Raw genomic sequence first — 17,166 nt, 5'->3', positions numbered from 1 at the left:
GCGGACTGGGGAAAGTCCGGGGCGGGGAGCTGGGCAGAAGGGATGTTGGGAGGACCCCGCGGGAGAAAGCCCTGAAGAACTGGGACACTGAACCGGAGGGGTGGGACAGAAAGCCACCCGAAAGGTGCACGACAGGTCACCGGGTCCGAGTGGGGTAGGTTTGTCCTGGCAGGAAGCCCCAGGGGCCTGTGGGTAAATCAGGGCCCGCCCTCCTAGCTCACTTTTTGAGCCCTGGAAAGGGCTGGCCAAGGGCGGACAGTGTCAGACGTCAGCAGGGCGGTGGCCTGGAGGCCAGACTCAGCCCCAGCCACGTGCTCACTGCCTGTCTTTCTGCACAGCCACCACTCACCAGGAGTGAGTGACAACTGCCCGTTCCCGCTCCACCCCCCAGGCACCGGCGACTCCATGGCACCGCTGGCCTGGTTAATCCTGTGCCCTCAAAGCAGAGGCTCTGACCATGCAGCTGTTTCTCCCTCCTGGGTACTCTGGGCCCCCCTGACGGAGGAGAAGGCGCACGGCAAAGCTGGTGGCAAGAGTGGGACCCAGGCCAACACGAGGACCCCCACAGAGAACTTCTTGACAACTGCCGTGAGATGTGGTTGGCATAAAAAGCACCGCCTTCCCACAAAGCCACTGTCGTGTGCTAAGTTTGCATGGTCTCTGCGCTGCGTTTCTCAGGTGCGGTGTGTGCTTTGCTTTACCCGCTTTTTCTCTTCTCCCTTACCCATTTACCCTGCACTTTTCAAAGAAACTGTTGACATCATTTCTTACATCTCTCTTATGTTGGCCTATGTTGAGGAGAGCTCATGGGTGAACACAAGGCTGGGTGCTTTCCACCCATCTCCCCCGCAGGCCACCAGGCCGGGCTAAGCAGGGTCCCATGTACTCATGAGGAAGCCCAGCCCAGCACCTAAGCACGTGTCACCCCGCAGGCCGGCCCACTCTGGCCCGGAGCAGAGCTGCTACCCCACAAGTGGGCCAGGGCAGCCACCAGGAGCCACTGTTACCAAGTGTGCAGGCTCCTCGCTAGGCAACTGCTGCCTGCTCAGCTCCGTCTCCTCCACACAGGTCAACAGGGGAGGCTCGAACTTTCAGACTTCCTTCCTCACTCATAATAGGCCCGCAGCGCTACTATCCAGCTCCCTCTGACCTTTTTAAATTTAGGGCAGCGGTTTCTGCCTGAGGCCGCCAGAGGGACAGATGGTGCGAGGGCGCCACCTGGTGGCCAGTTACAGCCAGACCGGGCATAGATTAAAATGACGACAATGATTTCAGTCATGTGTGGAGACACACACCTGTAAGCCCAGCAACTATAGGAGGCTGAGGCAGGAAGATGGCAAGTTCAAGATGATCCAGAACACCTTAGTGACTTAGCAAGACCTGCTCAAATTTAAAAATAAAAAAGGGCTGGGGATGTAACTCAGTGTGAAGGCCCCGGGTACAACCCCCAGTAGTCCTCCCAATCCTACAGTTGATTCTAATGAGGCCAAATCTTGTCTTCCAGCTGGGCCCTCAGGGTAGAGTACAGATCTGCAGGTGGTCAGGGGATAACAATAGTGACTGACTTTGGTGGATGCTTCAGCCAGGACAGGACTCAGAGTTCACTATCTTTATCCTCAATTTACAGCTAGCGTGATACCTTTGCTTCGAAGCTCACAAGTACTATGGCCCTGGCCTCATGAGAGAGATGGATCCCAGAGCAGGGTGCCATTCCAGGAAATAGTGCCTCCCTTCCGGACATAAATGCTACAGGAAAAGGGGGGCGGAGGGAGCCATGAAGCCACTTGTCACCTGGACTCCCAGGTAGCTCGGTGGACTCCCCAGGGTCAAGGTGTTCAGGAAGTGGCCCCGCCCACCAGGAGGATACGGGCACCACCCCTCGCAGCATGTGACACACAGCCTGGGTCCTGTGCATGGCTCACCCAGCTCGGAGGGGGAAGGAAGACAAGATAGAGAACTTTTTTACTAGTAGGAATGCATCTTCCAAAAGCTCTTAGGGGAGCTGCTGCCACTGTGGAGGGAGCCTGTGGTCCTGGAGCTGAGTGGGCCTAGGTCATTTCAGTCCGACCCTGCCAGGCGGGGCAGCCCCTGGCGGGCTCGGATCCGCTGCGAGAGCCGGTAGAGCTCCATAGTGGCCTTTGCGTCTTCCACAGAGCTGTGTCCCAACAGGTTGTTCTGCAGATAAACAGACAGATACAAGGTGGGGCTGGGAGCTGGCTGAATCCAGAGGCTCAGGGCCTGCTCACCCTCGATTTCCCCGTTCGAAAGGTGGGTCGGTGGGCTGGAGCCTCCTCAGGCCTCCGACTCCATGGGTATGGAAGAGCGAGGCCAGGCACAAAATCCCACATCCTAAGAATGAGGCTGGGCCCCCCGCACAGGCCCTCTGTGGGATGGGGGTGCAGCCAGGCACACAGCAGCTGCTCTGAGGGGAGCTGGGGCACCAGGATGGAGCAAGGGTCTCCAGTCAGGGGCGTGGGAAGGGCTGCTCCGGAAGGCAGGGACATCAGCAAGTTGAGGCCAGGGCCTGTGAAACCTGCTGTGGAAGATGGAATGAGACACCCCAAGAATCTGGTACCCTGAGGGGTGCAAGCACTGGGGAAGCGCGAAGTGTGGGTGCTGCTAAAATCAGAGTTCTGGGTAGACAGTGGGGAGGTGATCCAGGGCCCTCAGCAAAGGCCATGAACGCCACTCGGGGGAGGCTGCACTTTATAGGGCCAAGGTGCTAGTGGAAGTCAGAGGCCACTGGATCTGTTGGAGACAGAGGAGACTGCCATTCGCCATCTCTGTGCCGGCACCAGGCTCATGTGACCTCTTCAGCTTTGGCTGGATGGGAGGGTTCTCCCATTTCATGGATGGTGAAACTGAGGCTCATGCACAAGGTGAAGGCTGCAGAGCTGGGATTGCTGCTGCATAGAGAGGCCTGTGTCCCCTGGGGTCAGCCTCACCTCTGTCCATACTTCCCGCCTGGTCCTGGGGTCCTGGTGAGGACCCAGTGGCGGGGCCTTGTGGGGCTGCTGCACCTGGCCGAGCTCGCCTGGCCTCCCTCAGCCCACAGTGGCCTCCTTGCCCTGCCCCGCCCTGGGCCACTGCCTCCCTCACACCTGGCCATCCTGCCTGCCTGTGTGGATGTCTGCTCCTGGCCTCCCGCTTCTCTGGGCTGGGCAGGTCCCTCATGCCTGGATCCCCAGCCCCTGGCATGGAGTTGGTGCTCACTAAGCTGCTGACCGGAGGCTTTCCCCCCGGGTGGCCAGACACGCAGAATCCAGTGTCTGCCAGTGAGTGCAGTGGTGCTGTAAGTATCCAGTGCCCTGGCACCTACTGTGGGGGCAGAGCAGCAACACCTCCCAGGGTTCATCTTCCCTTAGTGTACTGGGCCTCTGCAATGAGCTGCATCCTCAGCTTTTTAAAATTTTTTATTTTGAGAAAAGATCTCACTAAGTTGCTAAGTTACTCAGGCTGAGCTAGAACTTGCAATCCTCCTGCCTCAGCCTCCCAGAGTGCTAGAGTACATGCATGTGTCAACGTGTCCTATGATTCTGCACTAGAAACAGCTTCATACCCACAGGGTAACTGGCTTGATTTAACCACAGACAACAAACCTGTACTGGGTACTGCCCCTGCTTACTGTACCAGGGGGCCCCGGGGTCACCTTGCAAACCCCATACTTGTCTTTGGGAGGCCCGAGCTAAGATACCCCCCACCCCACAGGCACAGGGCCTCTTGGGAGTGAAAGGAGCAATCTGCCCCTAAGCCATGGGACAAGTTCAGAGTCCTGGAGGGAGAGGCAGGAGTAGGAGCAGCCCCAGGCGAGCTGGCTGACCTGTCCTGGTGCCCCTGGGGAGGGCAGGGGGGAAGGCAGGCAGTGGGAGGGGGAGGCGAGAGGAAGGGGCGGGGAAGGGGTGGGGAGGGCGGAGGAGGAGGCAGCCCTCACCTGGATGCGCTTGTGCAGGAGCCGCTCGCACAGCACCCGCAGGGACACGCGATTACAGTGCTCCAGGTTGGCCTCGCGCCACAGCACCCAGTCGGTGGACGTGTCGTAGATGGCGTAGCTGTTCATGTCCTCCTTCAGCGCCTTGAAGTCGTGCTTTAGGTCGTGACCCACCACCAGCTTGCCTTTCAGGAGCTGCAGTATCTGCCGGGAAGACGCGCACCCTGCACGTGTCCACGGGGTCCCACAGGGCCTCCGGTGGGGCCGGGACCGGCAGAGGAGCCCGCCTCAGCTTGCCGTATGACCTGGGCTGCATCGTGCCCAGAGTCCCCGGACCCCTCCGTGGCCTACTGACCGCTTCCCGTGCCAGCCCACACAGGGACCCCGTGTCCCGCAGACCTCTGTACAGTGCGGCCGCAGCTGCAGGATAATGACCTCCTGGGCCGCGACCCTGAGCCTGCGACGGGCTCCGTGACAGAGGAGCACTCTGACCTGGATTAGCGGGGTGGTCTCAAAGGTCAGAGCAAGTCCATGTGAGAACGCGTGAGCTGTTGCTGGCTTTGAAATTGGAGGAAGGGGCCAAGGTCAAGGTGCCAGGAAGCTCCTAGAAGCTGAAGGTCCAGGAGGTGGCTTCCCCCCTGGGCTTCCAGAGGAACCAGCCCTGCAGACGCCCCGGTGTTGGCCCAGTGGGACCATGTTAGACTTTGGAACTACAAAACTGTAAGTTCATAAATGTGTGTCGTTTGAAACCATTAAGTGGGTTTGTTTAGCAGCCATAGCAAACTAACTCAGCTAGGACAGTTGCTGCATTGAACCAAACTCTACAAAGGAAAAATGGATGCACAGGGATTTGCCTAAAGTCCCTCTGATGATTTTTAAAGTAAGCTTCATATGTAAAAAAAGATGGAGTCTAATCCCTCCCCAGGCATCTGAGGTGGCTTGTGTGACTCCTGACTTCTCTCGAGGGCTAGAACCGTAGGAGCCTTGAACCGACATGGAAGAGGCCCAGTCACTCCAAGGCCACCAGCTGTAGAGATGGTGGGAAGAGGCCACCCAGAGACAGAGGCAAACCCAAGGAACCCAGGACCTGCCACCAGACGGGGGGCAGAGGGAACTTGCTTAGGACTCTGGCCCGGCCTCCAAGATCCCTCAGCTCGCGCTCTGTCCTCACCGCCCCGCCTGCAGGTGCCCGAGCGAATCAATATTGACATTGTGGAACCACCAACTCTGGGTGATTTGCTGAGCACCATTACAGAGCTGGGACAGTCACGCCGCTGGATGGTGGCAGAGCCAGTTTTCCAAGCACCGCTTGTTACTGTCACATGGGCCCAGGTGTGGGGGACAGGCCTAGAGCACCCCCTTATCAGCATCCTGCACATGTTCCCCTCTGGCTGCCTTGCCCATGTGGCCTGCATCCTGCACACCAGCCACACCCCAGTCAGCACTAACTTGGCTGCCGCTGGAGAGGATGACAAAGGCAGTTCTGGGGGGCAGAGCGGGGTGGTGGTACCAGGCCTGGGCCGCAGGGCCACTCATGGCATTTCTACCTGGGATAGCTCTCTCTTTCTTCTCCTTCTTTCTTTTCTCTTTCTGGTACTGGGGATTGAACCTAGGAGCCTGCATATGCTAGGCAAGCACTCTGTCACTAAGCTGTATCCTCAGTATCCTCGGCCCTTCTCACAGGGTCTTGCCAAATTGCCCAGGCTGGTCTTGAACTTTTGATCCTCCTGCCTCAGCCTTCTAGAGCGCTGGGGTTTCGGGCACGGGCTACCACGCCTGGCCCAGGATTCTGTGTTCCTAACAGGCAGTGGGATGCTGCTGGCCTGGGGGCATACAGCCTCCATGCCGCGGCTCAGGAGGACCTCAGTATGGAGGGAAGGAGGGCCACAGGGGACACTGTGGAGGTGGAGGTCATGGCCATGTGTCTGTTCTTGATAATATCCTTTCTGTTTCTGATCAGTGTGACCCACTTTTCTCATCTAGGAGCTTGGCTCGGGCCCAGTTCACACCAAGTCCTGAAGAACTAACCCACCATTCCAGGGACAGCCATTGCTGGTCCCAGACATAGAGGGCCGAGTCATCGTGCCTGTGGATTCCTGGGAAATTCATCACTTCCTGAACCCCAGACTCAGGGAGAGGGGACAGCCCTGCATTGGGCATCACGGGACTCGGCATAAGACAAAACAAGAAAATACCAAGTAGTTTCTCTGGTGTGAAGAACTATAATAGTACATAAGAGCCTAATGATATAATTGACCATGTGAAGTAGGAAGAAAAGGGCTAAAGGTGTAGGGAAGGTGGGAAGGGTAGGGGAAAGGGAATAAGGGAAAAGAAAAAAATGTGAGAAAATGAAATGGAAATAAAGTGTTTGTAAATGGGGAGGGGAGGAGGGGGTGAAGGGAGGGGAGGGACAAGGGGAAAAATGAGAACCAAGACCTGTCATGTAGAGGTACAGGATCCCAGTGATGAAGGTAACGGTACTGTATTCCTAAAATGTACCAATAATCTCAATGAGGAAAAATATCAGTAAAATAAGACAAAACAAAAGGCAGAAGAAGGCAGAGGAAGAAAGGAAAGAAGAGAATATCTGGGGAGAGAGATGACTCCGTAGGTCTGGACGGGAAAGAACACTGGACTTGCTGTGTGGCCTCAGGGTGTCGAGGACCCTCTCTGGGCCTCCATGTTCACATTTATAAGGTTCAGGCTTTGACTGGTGGGACCTGAGAGGCCCATCAGCAGCCAGGGCACTGCTCCCTTTCCTAGGCAGAGCTGGGAAGGTGCCAGCAGCAGGCGGGGCCTCCGGCTGTGTGACCTGCTGGCCTTGGGACCTATCATGTGGCTGGTGTGCCAGGCTTCAACACGGAGGAGAGACTCTCGGATTCCTGGAAAGAGCCGAGGCCAGACACTCACCACTCCCCCTTATCAGCCGGTGCAGGGCCAGGGCTGGGCTTGCCTGGCCAGGAGGCTCCTCCCACAGACTATTCTTCGTTCCATTTCAAAGGAGGAACAGGACCAGAGGACGGGCTGGGGGCTTGTGCAGGCCACCCGGCAGCGCCCAGATCCACAGGACCCTGTCACTGTGGAGGCATCAGTAGCGCCTCTGACAACTCCAGGGTGGGGCACACTTCTGGGGCTGTGACGGCACACAAGAGGGGCTCAGCCTACGATCTGACCGACTGCGGAAGGGGTGCAGAGGACCCAGCCCCCTACCGTCAACCTCTTTCCTCCGGTCCCCTGCCATGCGCTCTGGCTGCCCCCGCTCCCACCTGTGCCATCCAGCCTGGGGTTATCTAGACGGTGAATTCCTCTTCCCTCTGGCCCAGCCCCAGCGGGACCTGCCAGGTGGCGGAGCCCCAGCGGGACATTCTGACCCATGTGAAAGCCACTCCCGTCGTCACAAGCTCGAGAGGCCTCTCTGCACGGCACTCAGCCAAAACCACAGGCTTTGTGGGGCAGGCACCCGGCTGGCGTAAGGAGTTTTAACATGCGAACATGGGTGACACACTATCAAACACTACCTCCGGGGGGGGGGGGCTCTAAATCAGCCCTGACTTCTATCACAGCTTCCTGAGGGTCCTTAGGGAAGTCACTGTCCTCTGGACATCGCTGGAGGCCCTCAGGGTAAAAACACGTGATGCTGTGTCATCCTTGTATTGCAGAGGAATCTACTGAGGGGCACAGAGAGGGGCAGCAATGGGCCAGAGGACTCAGCGCAATCGAGGCAGAGTTGGAGCGGGACTGGGTTCAGTCAGTGCGCTCGCTCCATGCCCCAGAGCTGCACGTGCCTGGGCCGCTGGACAAAGGGTGACAGCAAAAGCCAGCAGGAGAGCAGAGGTGGCTTTGCCGCACTTGGCTGCCTGAACCCTTCTGTACTTAGGAGAACGGCTCAACTCCCCTCCCACACACTCATCCGGGGGGGGGGAGCTCTAAATCAGCCCTGACTTCTATCACAGCTTCCTGAGGGTCCTTAGGGAAGTCACTGTCCTCTGGACATCGCTGGAGGCCCTCAGGGTAAAAACACGTGATGCTGTGTCATCCTTGTATTGCAGAGGAATCTACTGAGGGGCACAGAGAGGGGCAGCAATGGGCCAGAGGACTCAGCGCAATCGAGGCAGAGTTGGAGCGGGACTGGGTTCAGTCAGTGCGCTCGCTCCATGCCCCAGAGCTGCACGTGCCTGGGCCGCTGGACAAAGGGTGACAGCAAAAGCCAGCAGGAGAGCAGAGGTGGCTTTGCCGCACTTGGCTGCCTGAACCCTTCTGTACTTAGGAGAACGGCTCAACTCCCCTCCCACACACTCAGGCCCGCTGAGTGCCATGCCCAGCCCCCAGCCTGGGTGCAGAAACAGGAAGTGGCAGGAGATAGGGAAAGAGACAGATGTGTGTGGGGACAGGCAAGCTGCAAAGTGCATGGGCAGAAGGGAGGGGTTAGAGAGGCCAGTGTGAGGGACAAGGACGGGGACAGGGAAGGGACAGCACCCATCAGACTCCTTCCATGTGGGGCTGGTAGGGGCAGGGCTGGAGGATGCTCAGACTGGGGAGGCTGCAGCCAGGGGTGGGTGGTGGGAGAACTCAGTAGAGGCAGGAATAGCACGTGGGGGGGTGCAGAGTCCTGGGCCAGGGCACCTGAGCGATCAGGGAACAGTGGGAGGCCCAAGAGGGGATCAAGTATATGGTGAGAATTTAAATTAAAAGATGTCTTACGGTAGAACATACATCGCCATGCGTCCCCCTCACCTCAGGCACTCTGAAACCATCATTCCTGCCACTTCCTGAAGCAGACCCGGAGGTCCTCTTTCCTGAGTGTCTTTATGAGGCGTGATTCGAACACACTGAATGCTGCTGCTGAGGGCCACCCAACAGAAAGCCGCCTCCTAAAGACACGACGATGTGTCCCGATCCACCTTATTCACCGGATCTGGCACTGTGTGACTTCTGACTCTTCCCCAAAGTCAAAATGGCTATGAAAGGTAAACATTTTGACTTGACTCAGGACATCAGGGCAGCCACACGCGCACAGCTAAAGACACTCACGGAGGCGGACTTCCAGCACTGCTTCGGGAAGGGGCGAGGATGATGGGTAAATGTGTTCAAAGTGAGGAGGAGGATTCTGAGGAGGGTGACTGGCAATGTGTCTTCTACTGTAGTACTTTTTTAAAAAATTGGACTTTCCCCTCTTTTATTGATCACCCACACATGTGACTGACGGCAGCCAGGGTCTGCGCTGGCCTGGACGCCACTCGGGCCCTAGAGTGGGAGGCCGGCAGCCAGCAGCACAGGGCAGCGGGCAGGAAACACAGGAGCAGCGGGACAGCCCTCTCAAGGCCGCTGCCCTTGCTCTGTGTGTCCCTCGTCTGCCCGCCTGAGGCCACATTGCAGGCCGAAGTTCCGGGACCTCCTGCCCCATTGCCACAGACCAGGCGGTGACAGAGCAGGCCCTGCAAAGCCCGGATGTGGTTCTGGAGAGGGGCTGGTGGCCACCTTGGGCCGGGCTCTGTGACCCGTGCACCTGAGGCCTGAGGCTCAGCACGGTTCCTAACTGGGAGAGGAGACCGAGCAAGGTGCCAGGCCGGTGCTCAGGATGTCAGGGATTCGCGGTTTCCAGCCCTCTGTGTCTGGCCAGGGAATGTGAGGCCTTTCTCTGCTTTCTGGGCTCTTCTGCCAACTCGTGTCACTTTGATGGGAGAGAAGCAGGGACAGGAGGAAGGATGGGGACATATTGTCCACCCAGGCTCTTCAGTGGGACCTTAGATAGGGGACACCTTGCAGCCCTCTTCTTTTCTGTTTCCCTGCTCTTCCTGGTGTCTCTTCTCCAACCCTTCCCTCACTCCCATGTATCCCCTCCAATAACTCCTGGTTTTCTCAGAACTGATTTTCATCCTGCCATGCTCTTGCTCAAGAATCTTCAATGGCTCCTGACAGCTTACTAAATTACATACACATCCTTTTCCCCAACTCTTTTCAAATGTCACTAGCCACACATGTCTTTCTAGAACCATACTGATTTGCTGTGCTCTTTCCCCGGGCCCCACTATTATCCTTTTGATATTTCTAGAACAGTGTCTGTCATCCAATAGAAAATATATTGTGCCACAGATTTTAAACCACTTACTATCCTTATTTTAAAAAGTAAAAGGAAGCTGAACATGGTACACATATTTGTACCTAGCACTTGGGAGGCCGAGGCAGGATGATCTTGAGTTCAAGGCCAACCTGGGCTACATAGTAGAACCCCATCTTAAAACAAAAAACCTTAAATAAATATATTTTTAAAATTTCAAAGGGACAGCCGGGTGTGGTGACACACACCTGTAATCCCAGCACTCAGGAGGCTGAGGCAGGAGGATCACTGTGAGTTTGAGACCAGCCTGGGCTACATAGTGAGTTTCAGGGCAGTCACAACTACATAGTGAGACCCTGTCTCAAAATAAATAAATAAATAAAATAAATAAAAATAAGAAAAAAATAAATAAAATAAAAGGGACAGGTAAAATTAATTTGCGTTTCCTTTAACCAATATATCAAAAATATGATCATTTCAATACATAGTCAATATGAAAAAAGTACTACAGTGTTGTATGGGAATCCAGCGTGGATTTCACAGCACACCTCAGCTTGGACCAGCAGGACTGATGCCAGGTTTGAATCCTGACTACTCTTCTATGCCCTGATCTCTGTCCTCAGGTGATCCCCCTGTTGAGATCCCAACCCTAGTACCTCCAAATGCAACTTATTTGGCAATAGGGGCATAGCGGATACCTATCATTGCTCAGTGCCAACAGACAAGGGTTCCAGGATCCCCAAATCCCCAGGTACGCGAGTCCCTTCCGTAAGATACATGGCTTTGCATAGATCCTGCACACACTTTAAATCACCTCTCATAACTGACAGTATCTGATCAAATGTAGGTGATATATGAATAGCTGTTGTACTGTTGTTGGGGGAATAACAGGACGAAAACAGGTGTCTGTACGTGTTCAGTGTAGATGCAGTTTTCTTTCCAATACTTTCAGTCCCTGGGAGCTACTGTGATTATGTGATCCCGGGAACGCGATGGGTGTGTGCCTGAGGGAACACTCAGTAACAGTATTCTTGGACTTCCCAAGTCCCACGGAAACCAATGAGCTCGCCTGCCCCATTCAACCTTCCCAGAAGTGACTAACTTGGGGGAACCACTAGGTGGTTTTGAGTTTTGCTTTCCCCTTCTGTTTCAGAGAAACAGAAACTCATACGTGGAGCTGGTATCACCAAAGCTAAAAAAAGCAAGGGGGTGGGAAGTCCTGGAGCCTCAAGCTTGGGCTTCAAACTGAGAGGGTGGCTGCCCTGGGCCTGGGGCGAGACCTCCCTCAGTCCCGCAATCTGGGGAGCTTCTGCCTGGTCTCCAGAGCTGCTCACCCCCAGGAGCCTGTTGCCACGGGCTCCCCAGTGGAGGCCCAGCATGGGGGAAAAGCCTCTCCTCACTGTGTGAGGAGGGTCCAGCGGGACTCAGTTTCCCCGCTCTGCCAGAAACCAGAGGTGAATCTTGGTGATGGGAAACTCAGGCTCTCCCGGCAGGGGTGGGGGACCGCAGATCCCAGAGAAGGAGCTGGGGATGTGGGAGAGGGTCGCTGTTGCCCCCTGGCCCTTGACTCACCTCTCGTCGGGCCTCGGGGAAGGGTGTGGCCGCCTCCATGTGCAGATGTGTGACCCCGCTGACTGGAGTCCTGTAATCGGTGATCACCCCCTCGGGCCGGATGAACTTGTCATACAGCACCGAACCGGAGAGGCTCACGAGGCTGCAGCGGGCCAGGCCGCTCTCCTGCAGTGGCCCCAGCCCCACCATCTCGCAGTCCATAGCCACCACCTCCAGGCTGCCCGCCATGCTCTGTGGGAACCCTCTGACGTGCGGGGAGTGTCACGCCAGCCTCCAGGTGTCCTGGGCTACACCCAGCTGGCCTGCACCCTCCCCGCCCTGCCCTTTGACTCCAGTGTCACCCGGTAACAGGGGAAGCTGGCCTCTTGCCACCCTGCGCGGCTTCCCGGACACGGGTCCCAGGGCCGCTGGTCCTGCTGCCAGGAGGTCCTCTCCCTCGTCACCGCTCTCACCTGCCTGCCTCTCCGCCTCTGCCTCTCTGCTGCCACTTCTCAGCCACTGCAAGGCTCTGAGCAGTGACTCATCTCTCTTTAGGAGCCGGGCATCCCGACCCGGTTTCGGTTTCCAATTTGTTATCAAGGGAAATCAGGGGCGGGGAGGCCCGCAGTGGGCTGGGCTACTCCATCTCCACTGCCTGCAGCAGGTGGAGAGCAGGTAGGCTGAGTCAAGGTGGCCAAGTCCAGGTGTCCCTCCTCTGCACCCGCCCCGCCACGTGCTCCCCTCTCCGATGAGCGATGAAGTGAGCGTCAGATGTGGTCGGAGTGGATTGCGACATCTTTTTTTGCTTTCTCACCTTCCACCCAGAAAACAAACATCCCCAGGAATGGAGACTGGGGAGTGTTCCCTGCTTCTGGGGTTACCAGTCTGATACCGTGAGGTCTTTCACAGGGCAGGGCAAGCTGCTCTTGGGACACTGAGGCTATTCATTGGGAAAGGCAGAGCCTGGGGTGGGAGGGGGCAGCCCAGTCCCCTCCCACCCCAATCCAGGGCCTGCAAGGAGGCACGGAGGCCCCCATCGCTCAGGAGCACCTTGAAACAGACCTGGCTGCCCCTCGTGGGCTCTGACAGGAGAGGAATGAGGAGAGGCAGGCCTTGGGGAGCCTCCACCAGCCCTGCCAAGGAGGGTCACCCTGTCCTGGGCATGGAAAGTGGATGAATGAATGAGTTACACTGGGTCAGAGGTGGAATCAGTGGCTTTAAATGTTGTGGTGGGGAGGGACGAGGCGAGCCCTTCACCCCATGCTTGCCCCCTACCTGGACCCACAGGAAACAGGCACACATCTTGCTGCACTGGTTGCTTTTCGTTGACACCAATATTTGCGATTGGGAAGGGAACTTCCCCTAGATCCGTGGTGTTTTCACCAAGCAAGACATCTGACTTTAGCAGACTCCCAAAGTAAAATCAAATGTTGCACTGTCTGACATGGCTTCATTCCTCTTTGCTGTGTGGCTGGTTAATATCTCGGGTACGAATGAATTTTTGTTCCCCACCCTGAACGAGTGACTTTTGCCTGCATCAGACTGGGGACTTTCTGCTTTTCAAATGCAGAAAAGTGGTCACACTTGAAGGAATCCAACTGCCACCACCATCCTGATCAGAGACCCCTCTAAACTGCCCCCTCCCGGCACAGCTGTACCTGGGGACTCCTAACTTGATCAGCTGCCCTGCTATGGATAGAAGCCACTACTCCCCATGTTTTCCCAGGCTTTGTCCTTGGGCAACCATTACCACTTGTGCTCTTCCAAGCCTGGTTCTGAGCCACAGCCCCCTTTCACTGAACTCTCCCCTCTTTGTGACCCTACTAAATATCCCATGGCCTTTAGGAGAGCAGCTGGTCTGGTTTCTAGTGCCAGAGCAGTCCCTCTCAGGTTTGTTCTGCAATAAACCTGTCCTGTTGAGCTCATACCTGTGATGCTTTTCCTTTCTCCTAACAACAGTGATTTAGGGGGATCACTTCTTGGCCCTTTGGCTAAGGTCAAGTGTAGTACAATGACTTAGTGGGGAGAAGCAGCAGAAACAGGTGTCAAAATCATGTTACTTTAAGTGCGTTTAAAATGTAACCCCCTAAAGATCTGATTGGAGGTTTGTATCTGCATTTCCCACGGGACCTAACGGGTTCACCGTCACTGTCAGGGCCTAGCATGACCTTCAGTTGCCTTCACCCTACTCCAATCTCATTAAGGTTTCATAAATATGCTCTACACATCATACAATACCAGAGTGAATTCTTGGGTGAGCATGCGTGTTGAGAGATAACAGCATCATGTCAGCCATTCCTACCGATCATACCTAGGGGTTCAGGGGAAGGCACCTGAGCAGAGGCGCCTGTCCTTTAAATTCTGAAACCCTGGTTTGATCTATGTGCCCCTGCCATGTGCTGTGCCTTTTCTGCTACCCCGACCCCTTGTTCTGTCTGCACTGTCTTCTGTTGGTACAGACTTGTGCTGTCTCTCAGGCCAAACCTTGAGCTCTCTATGTAAAAGTGCATCTCTTATCCTTTTCCTGGCCTTCTTCCCAGGGCAGTGGGCACTGTGGGAAATCCTGGACAGCCCACTGGTTCACTGTTTCCTTGCCCCGGGACAGGTTCACTGCTGGGCCCCCAGCAGTTGAACCCTGCCTGGGCCAGGCTGGCTTTTGTTCAAATGTACTGTGTTGTGATGTTGGCCTCAAGTGCTGGTGACCAACAGCGCCAAAGAAGGCAGATTTCAGCCACGGGCTTTCCCAATGTTCTCAGCTTCACCGGGCAGGGAAGTGAGCCCATCTACAGGCCATGCCCACAAACCTCGGATCAGGTGAAGCTGGAGAGCGAGTCTCTCAGGATAGGTTACTACAGTCTGATTTGCATCTCTCTGACCATCAGTGCTGTCAAGCATCTTTATATGGTTATTTGTACACCGTTCATGTTTAACTCAGTTCTTGTGTGAGGTTGGAGGAGCTGCCTGTCCCGGCTGCAGCAAGAAGACAGCCCCTCAAATCCCCACCAGGAGGATCCCCTGGTACCTGCCAAGCAGACAACTCATGCTGCAGTGTGGACATGGTTTGAGTGTGTCCCCAAAGGGTCACATGCTGGCAGCCTGGTCCCCAGTGTGGTGGTGTTAAGGTTGCTTAATGGGAGGTAGTAAGTGTGGGGTCACCACCCAAGTGAGCAGGCTAATGCCGCCTCCTGAGAGCTCTGTGTCTTTTGGGACTCGATGGTATTGCAAAAATGGGTTGTTATAAAGTGAGTTTGGCTTTCAGGTCACTATCCTGCTTCCTCTCTGCTAGGGGTCTCTTCTTCCACAGGCCACTGTGCCCCCATCTCCCACAAGGCCCCCTGCAGAGCAAGCAGAGGCCAATGCCATTCTTTTGAATCTCTGCAACTGTGAGCTAAATAAGCCCCTCTCCTTTCTAAAGCACCCAGTTTTGGGCATTTTATCATAGTACACAAAACGGAGCAAGACAACGCTTAACAGAGGGTCAGAGCCTCCCCCACTTCCTTGGCGGCACCCTGCCCCTCCCAGCTCAGCTTTCCCAGCTGGACCTGTCCCCCCTGAAATGTACACCTGTACCGCTGAATTGCAAACTACAGATCGGAAAGCAGGGTCTCAAAGGGGCATCTGCACGCCCCATGACCACAGCTGCATTATTCACAACATCCAAGAGGGGAAAGTGACCCCAGTGCTGCCTGGTGACACCAACCCGAGAGGAAAGTGACGCATGCTAGGACATGGATGGGCCTTGGGGACACTACACTAAGTGAAACAGACCAGTCACGAAAATAGTTTGAGTCTGCCAGGCAAAGTAGTCCAAGCCTGTAATGTCAGCACTTGGGAGGCTGAAGCAGGAAGATTACAAGTTCTAGATCTAGATCCTAACAAAACAAAAAAAAAGAAAAAGAAAAGAAAGTTTATCTACTCAAACACATAGAATCACAAAAGTAAAAAGGTGGCTGGGGAGATAGGAGTTATTGCTTCATACATTCACAATGGGCCTGCAATTTACATCTTGATGCCAGAGCGCTGACTTGAATTTGAACATTCCTGTCAGCTTGGAGGGAGGCAGGACAGAAGAAATAAAATTAGGTAGAACGGAGACCAGGAAATCAAGAATTTAAAATTGTACTTTTAAAGAAAAACTACTGCTTCAGAACACAAGCCTGGGTTTATTCACTTCCCAACCAACAAATGTTGGCAAGCCCCTTCTGGCTGCCAGTTGCCTTTTCCTTCAGCTTCCTCCAGCCCAAAAGGAGCAGGGTGGCGTGTGGGCACCTCCACTCTGGGACCTGGCGGACTCCGCTCTCATGGGTTCTGTATTTACTTCTAAGAAATATTCTTGTGTCTCTTTTTCACTGACACATCCTGGAAATTCTTTTTCCACGATGGGAGTCAGAGAACCTGCATTCTTATGTTAAAGGAGTGGATTAAATTCCCTGTGCCTCAGGACCCTCAGACAGTGACAGGACCAGCAGTACAGGCATGACTGTCCCATTGGGCAGCTTGTACCACTTCGCAGGGGGTCTGTGATTACAACAGTGCAAAAAAGTCATTGATTTAGCAGACTAGATGTCATTACATTATATGTTCCTTAAGGAAAGTATTAAAATGGTAATAAAATAGTAAAATTGTAATATAGCTAGTTTATGAGTTGTAAATGCACATTACATACAGCAGCAATGGGGTGCTTATTAAGATTTCTGTTAAAATTTAGAGAACTGATAAAATATTCACAAATACAATTCCATTTAATGAGATAAATTTGTTAATTACTGTAATGACTTTTAACTGGTATGAATAGTATTAATATTCGGACAATAGTAATTCAAATTAAAGCAACTAACTAGATGTGGTCCATTTAGATTTTTTATTAACTTTGTTAGTAAAAAGACTGATAGAAGTGATTAAATCCATTTGTACAGTGCTGCAGTGAGATGGACCAGTAATAGCATAAACTCTTGGATATGGTAAGAAAAGTATTACCACATGTACACCCAATAGTAAGCCCCAAGCAGCTACATTTATTGAAAATCACAGGAAGTTGTGCTCAGGGCAAGTCTGTGCCACCAGACAGAAAAGCACTGCATACCGGTCAAAGCACACAAAAGCAGCAAGAGTAACAAAAATCTCAGGTTTTTGTGATTTAAAGGACATGCACCACAGCTTAGGTGCCCCCCCTTATGGGTCCTGACAGGACTGACAGGGTGCTGTCATCTGAGGGGCTCTGAACCTGCACTGTCCCAGAATTCATTCTGATCTTGATTATACTTCAGGTCAGCCTAGGAGATCCAATATGCTTGTGTTCTTACCTAGAGCATCAGAGATCTGGGTTTTGTTACTTTCTACCCCTCTGGGACAAGGGAAGCGGGATAACCATAGGGTGCTGCTTAGAATTAAATAGAGGAGTGACTCCCTCAGCTCCACTGTCTCTAACTACACTAGTCAAGCATACACCACAGTGTTTTGAGCTTGTCAGATCATGTTTGGGTTTTGCAAAATGAAAGTGTTCTGGAAATCTGTTTTACAACAAAGTGGATGAGCCGCATGTGGTGGTGCACGCCTGTAATCCCAGCACTCAGGAGGCTGAGGCAGGAGGATCCCTGTGAGTTCGAGACCAGCCTGGGCTGCATAGTGA

The 17,166-nt window shown here is 54.3% G+C and overlaps 1 protein-coding gene across 1 annotated transcript; it reads right to left on the bottom strand.

Annotated features, from left to right (window-relative positions):
• Nucleotides 1-1,413: 1,413 nt before the first annotated feature.
• Nucleotides 1,414-12,004, bottom strand: Isg20 (interferon stimulated exonuclease gene 20). Its single transcript, XM_010621043.1, has 3 exons — nt 11,559-12,004; nt 3,932-4,132; nt 1,414-2,175 (listed from the first exon to the last, which is right to left on the bottom strand). The coding sequence occupies exons 1-3, from the start codon at nt 11,784-11,786 to the stop codon at nt 2,059-2,061; spliced, it is 546 nt and encodes a 181-aa protein (XP_010619345.1). The 5' UTR covers nt 11,787-12,004; the 3' UTR covers nt 1,414-2,058.
• Nucleotides 12,005-17,166: the final 5,162 nt, after the last annotated feature.

This window comes from Fukomys damarensis, unplaced genomic scaffold, assembly GCF_012274545.1.
Source record: "Fukomys damarensis isolate Sample0158 unplaced genomic scaffold, DMR_v1.0_HiC HiC_scaffold_7, whole genome shotgun sequence".
Lineage (NCBI taxonomy): Eukaryota > Metazoa > Chordata > Mammalia > Rodentia > Bathyergidae > Fukomys > Fukomys damarensis.
The sequence above is the reverse complement of the archived record's forward strand: the minus strand, read 5'-3'. Positions and strand labels throughout refer to the sequence as shown.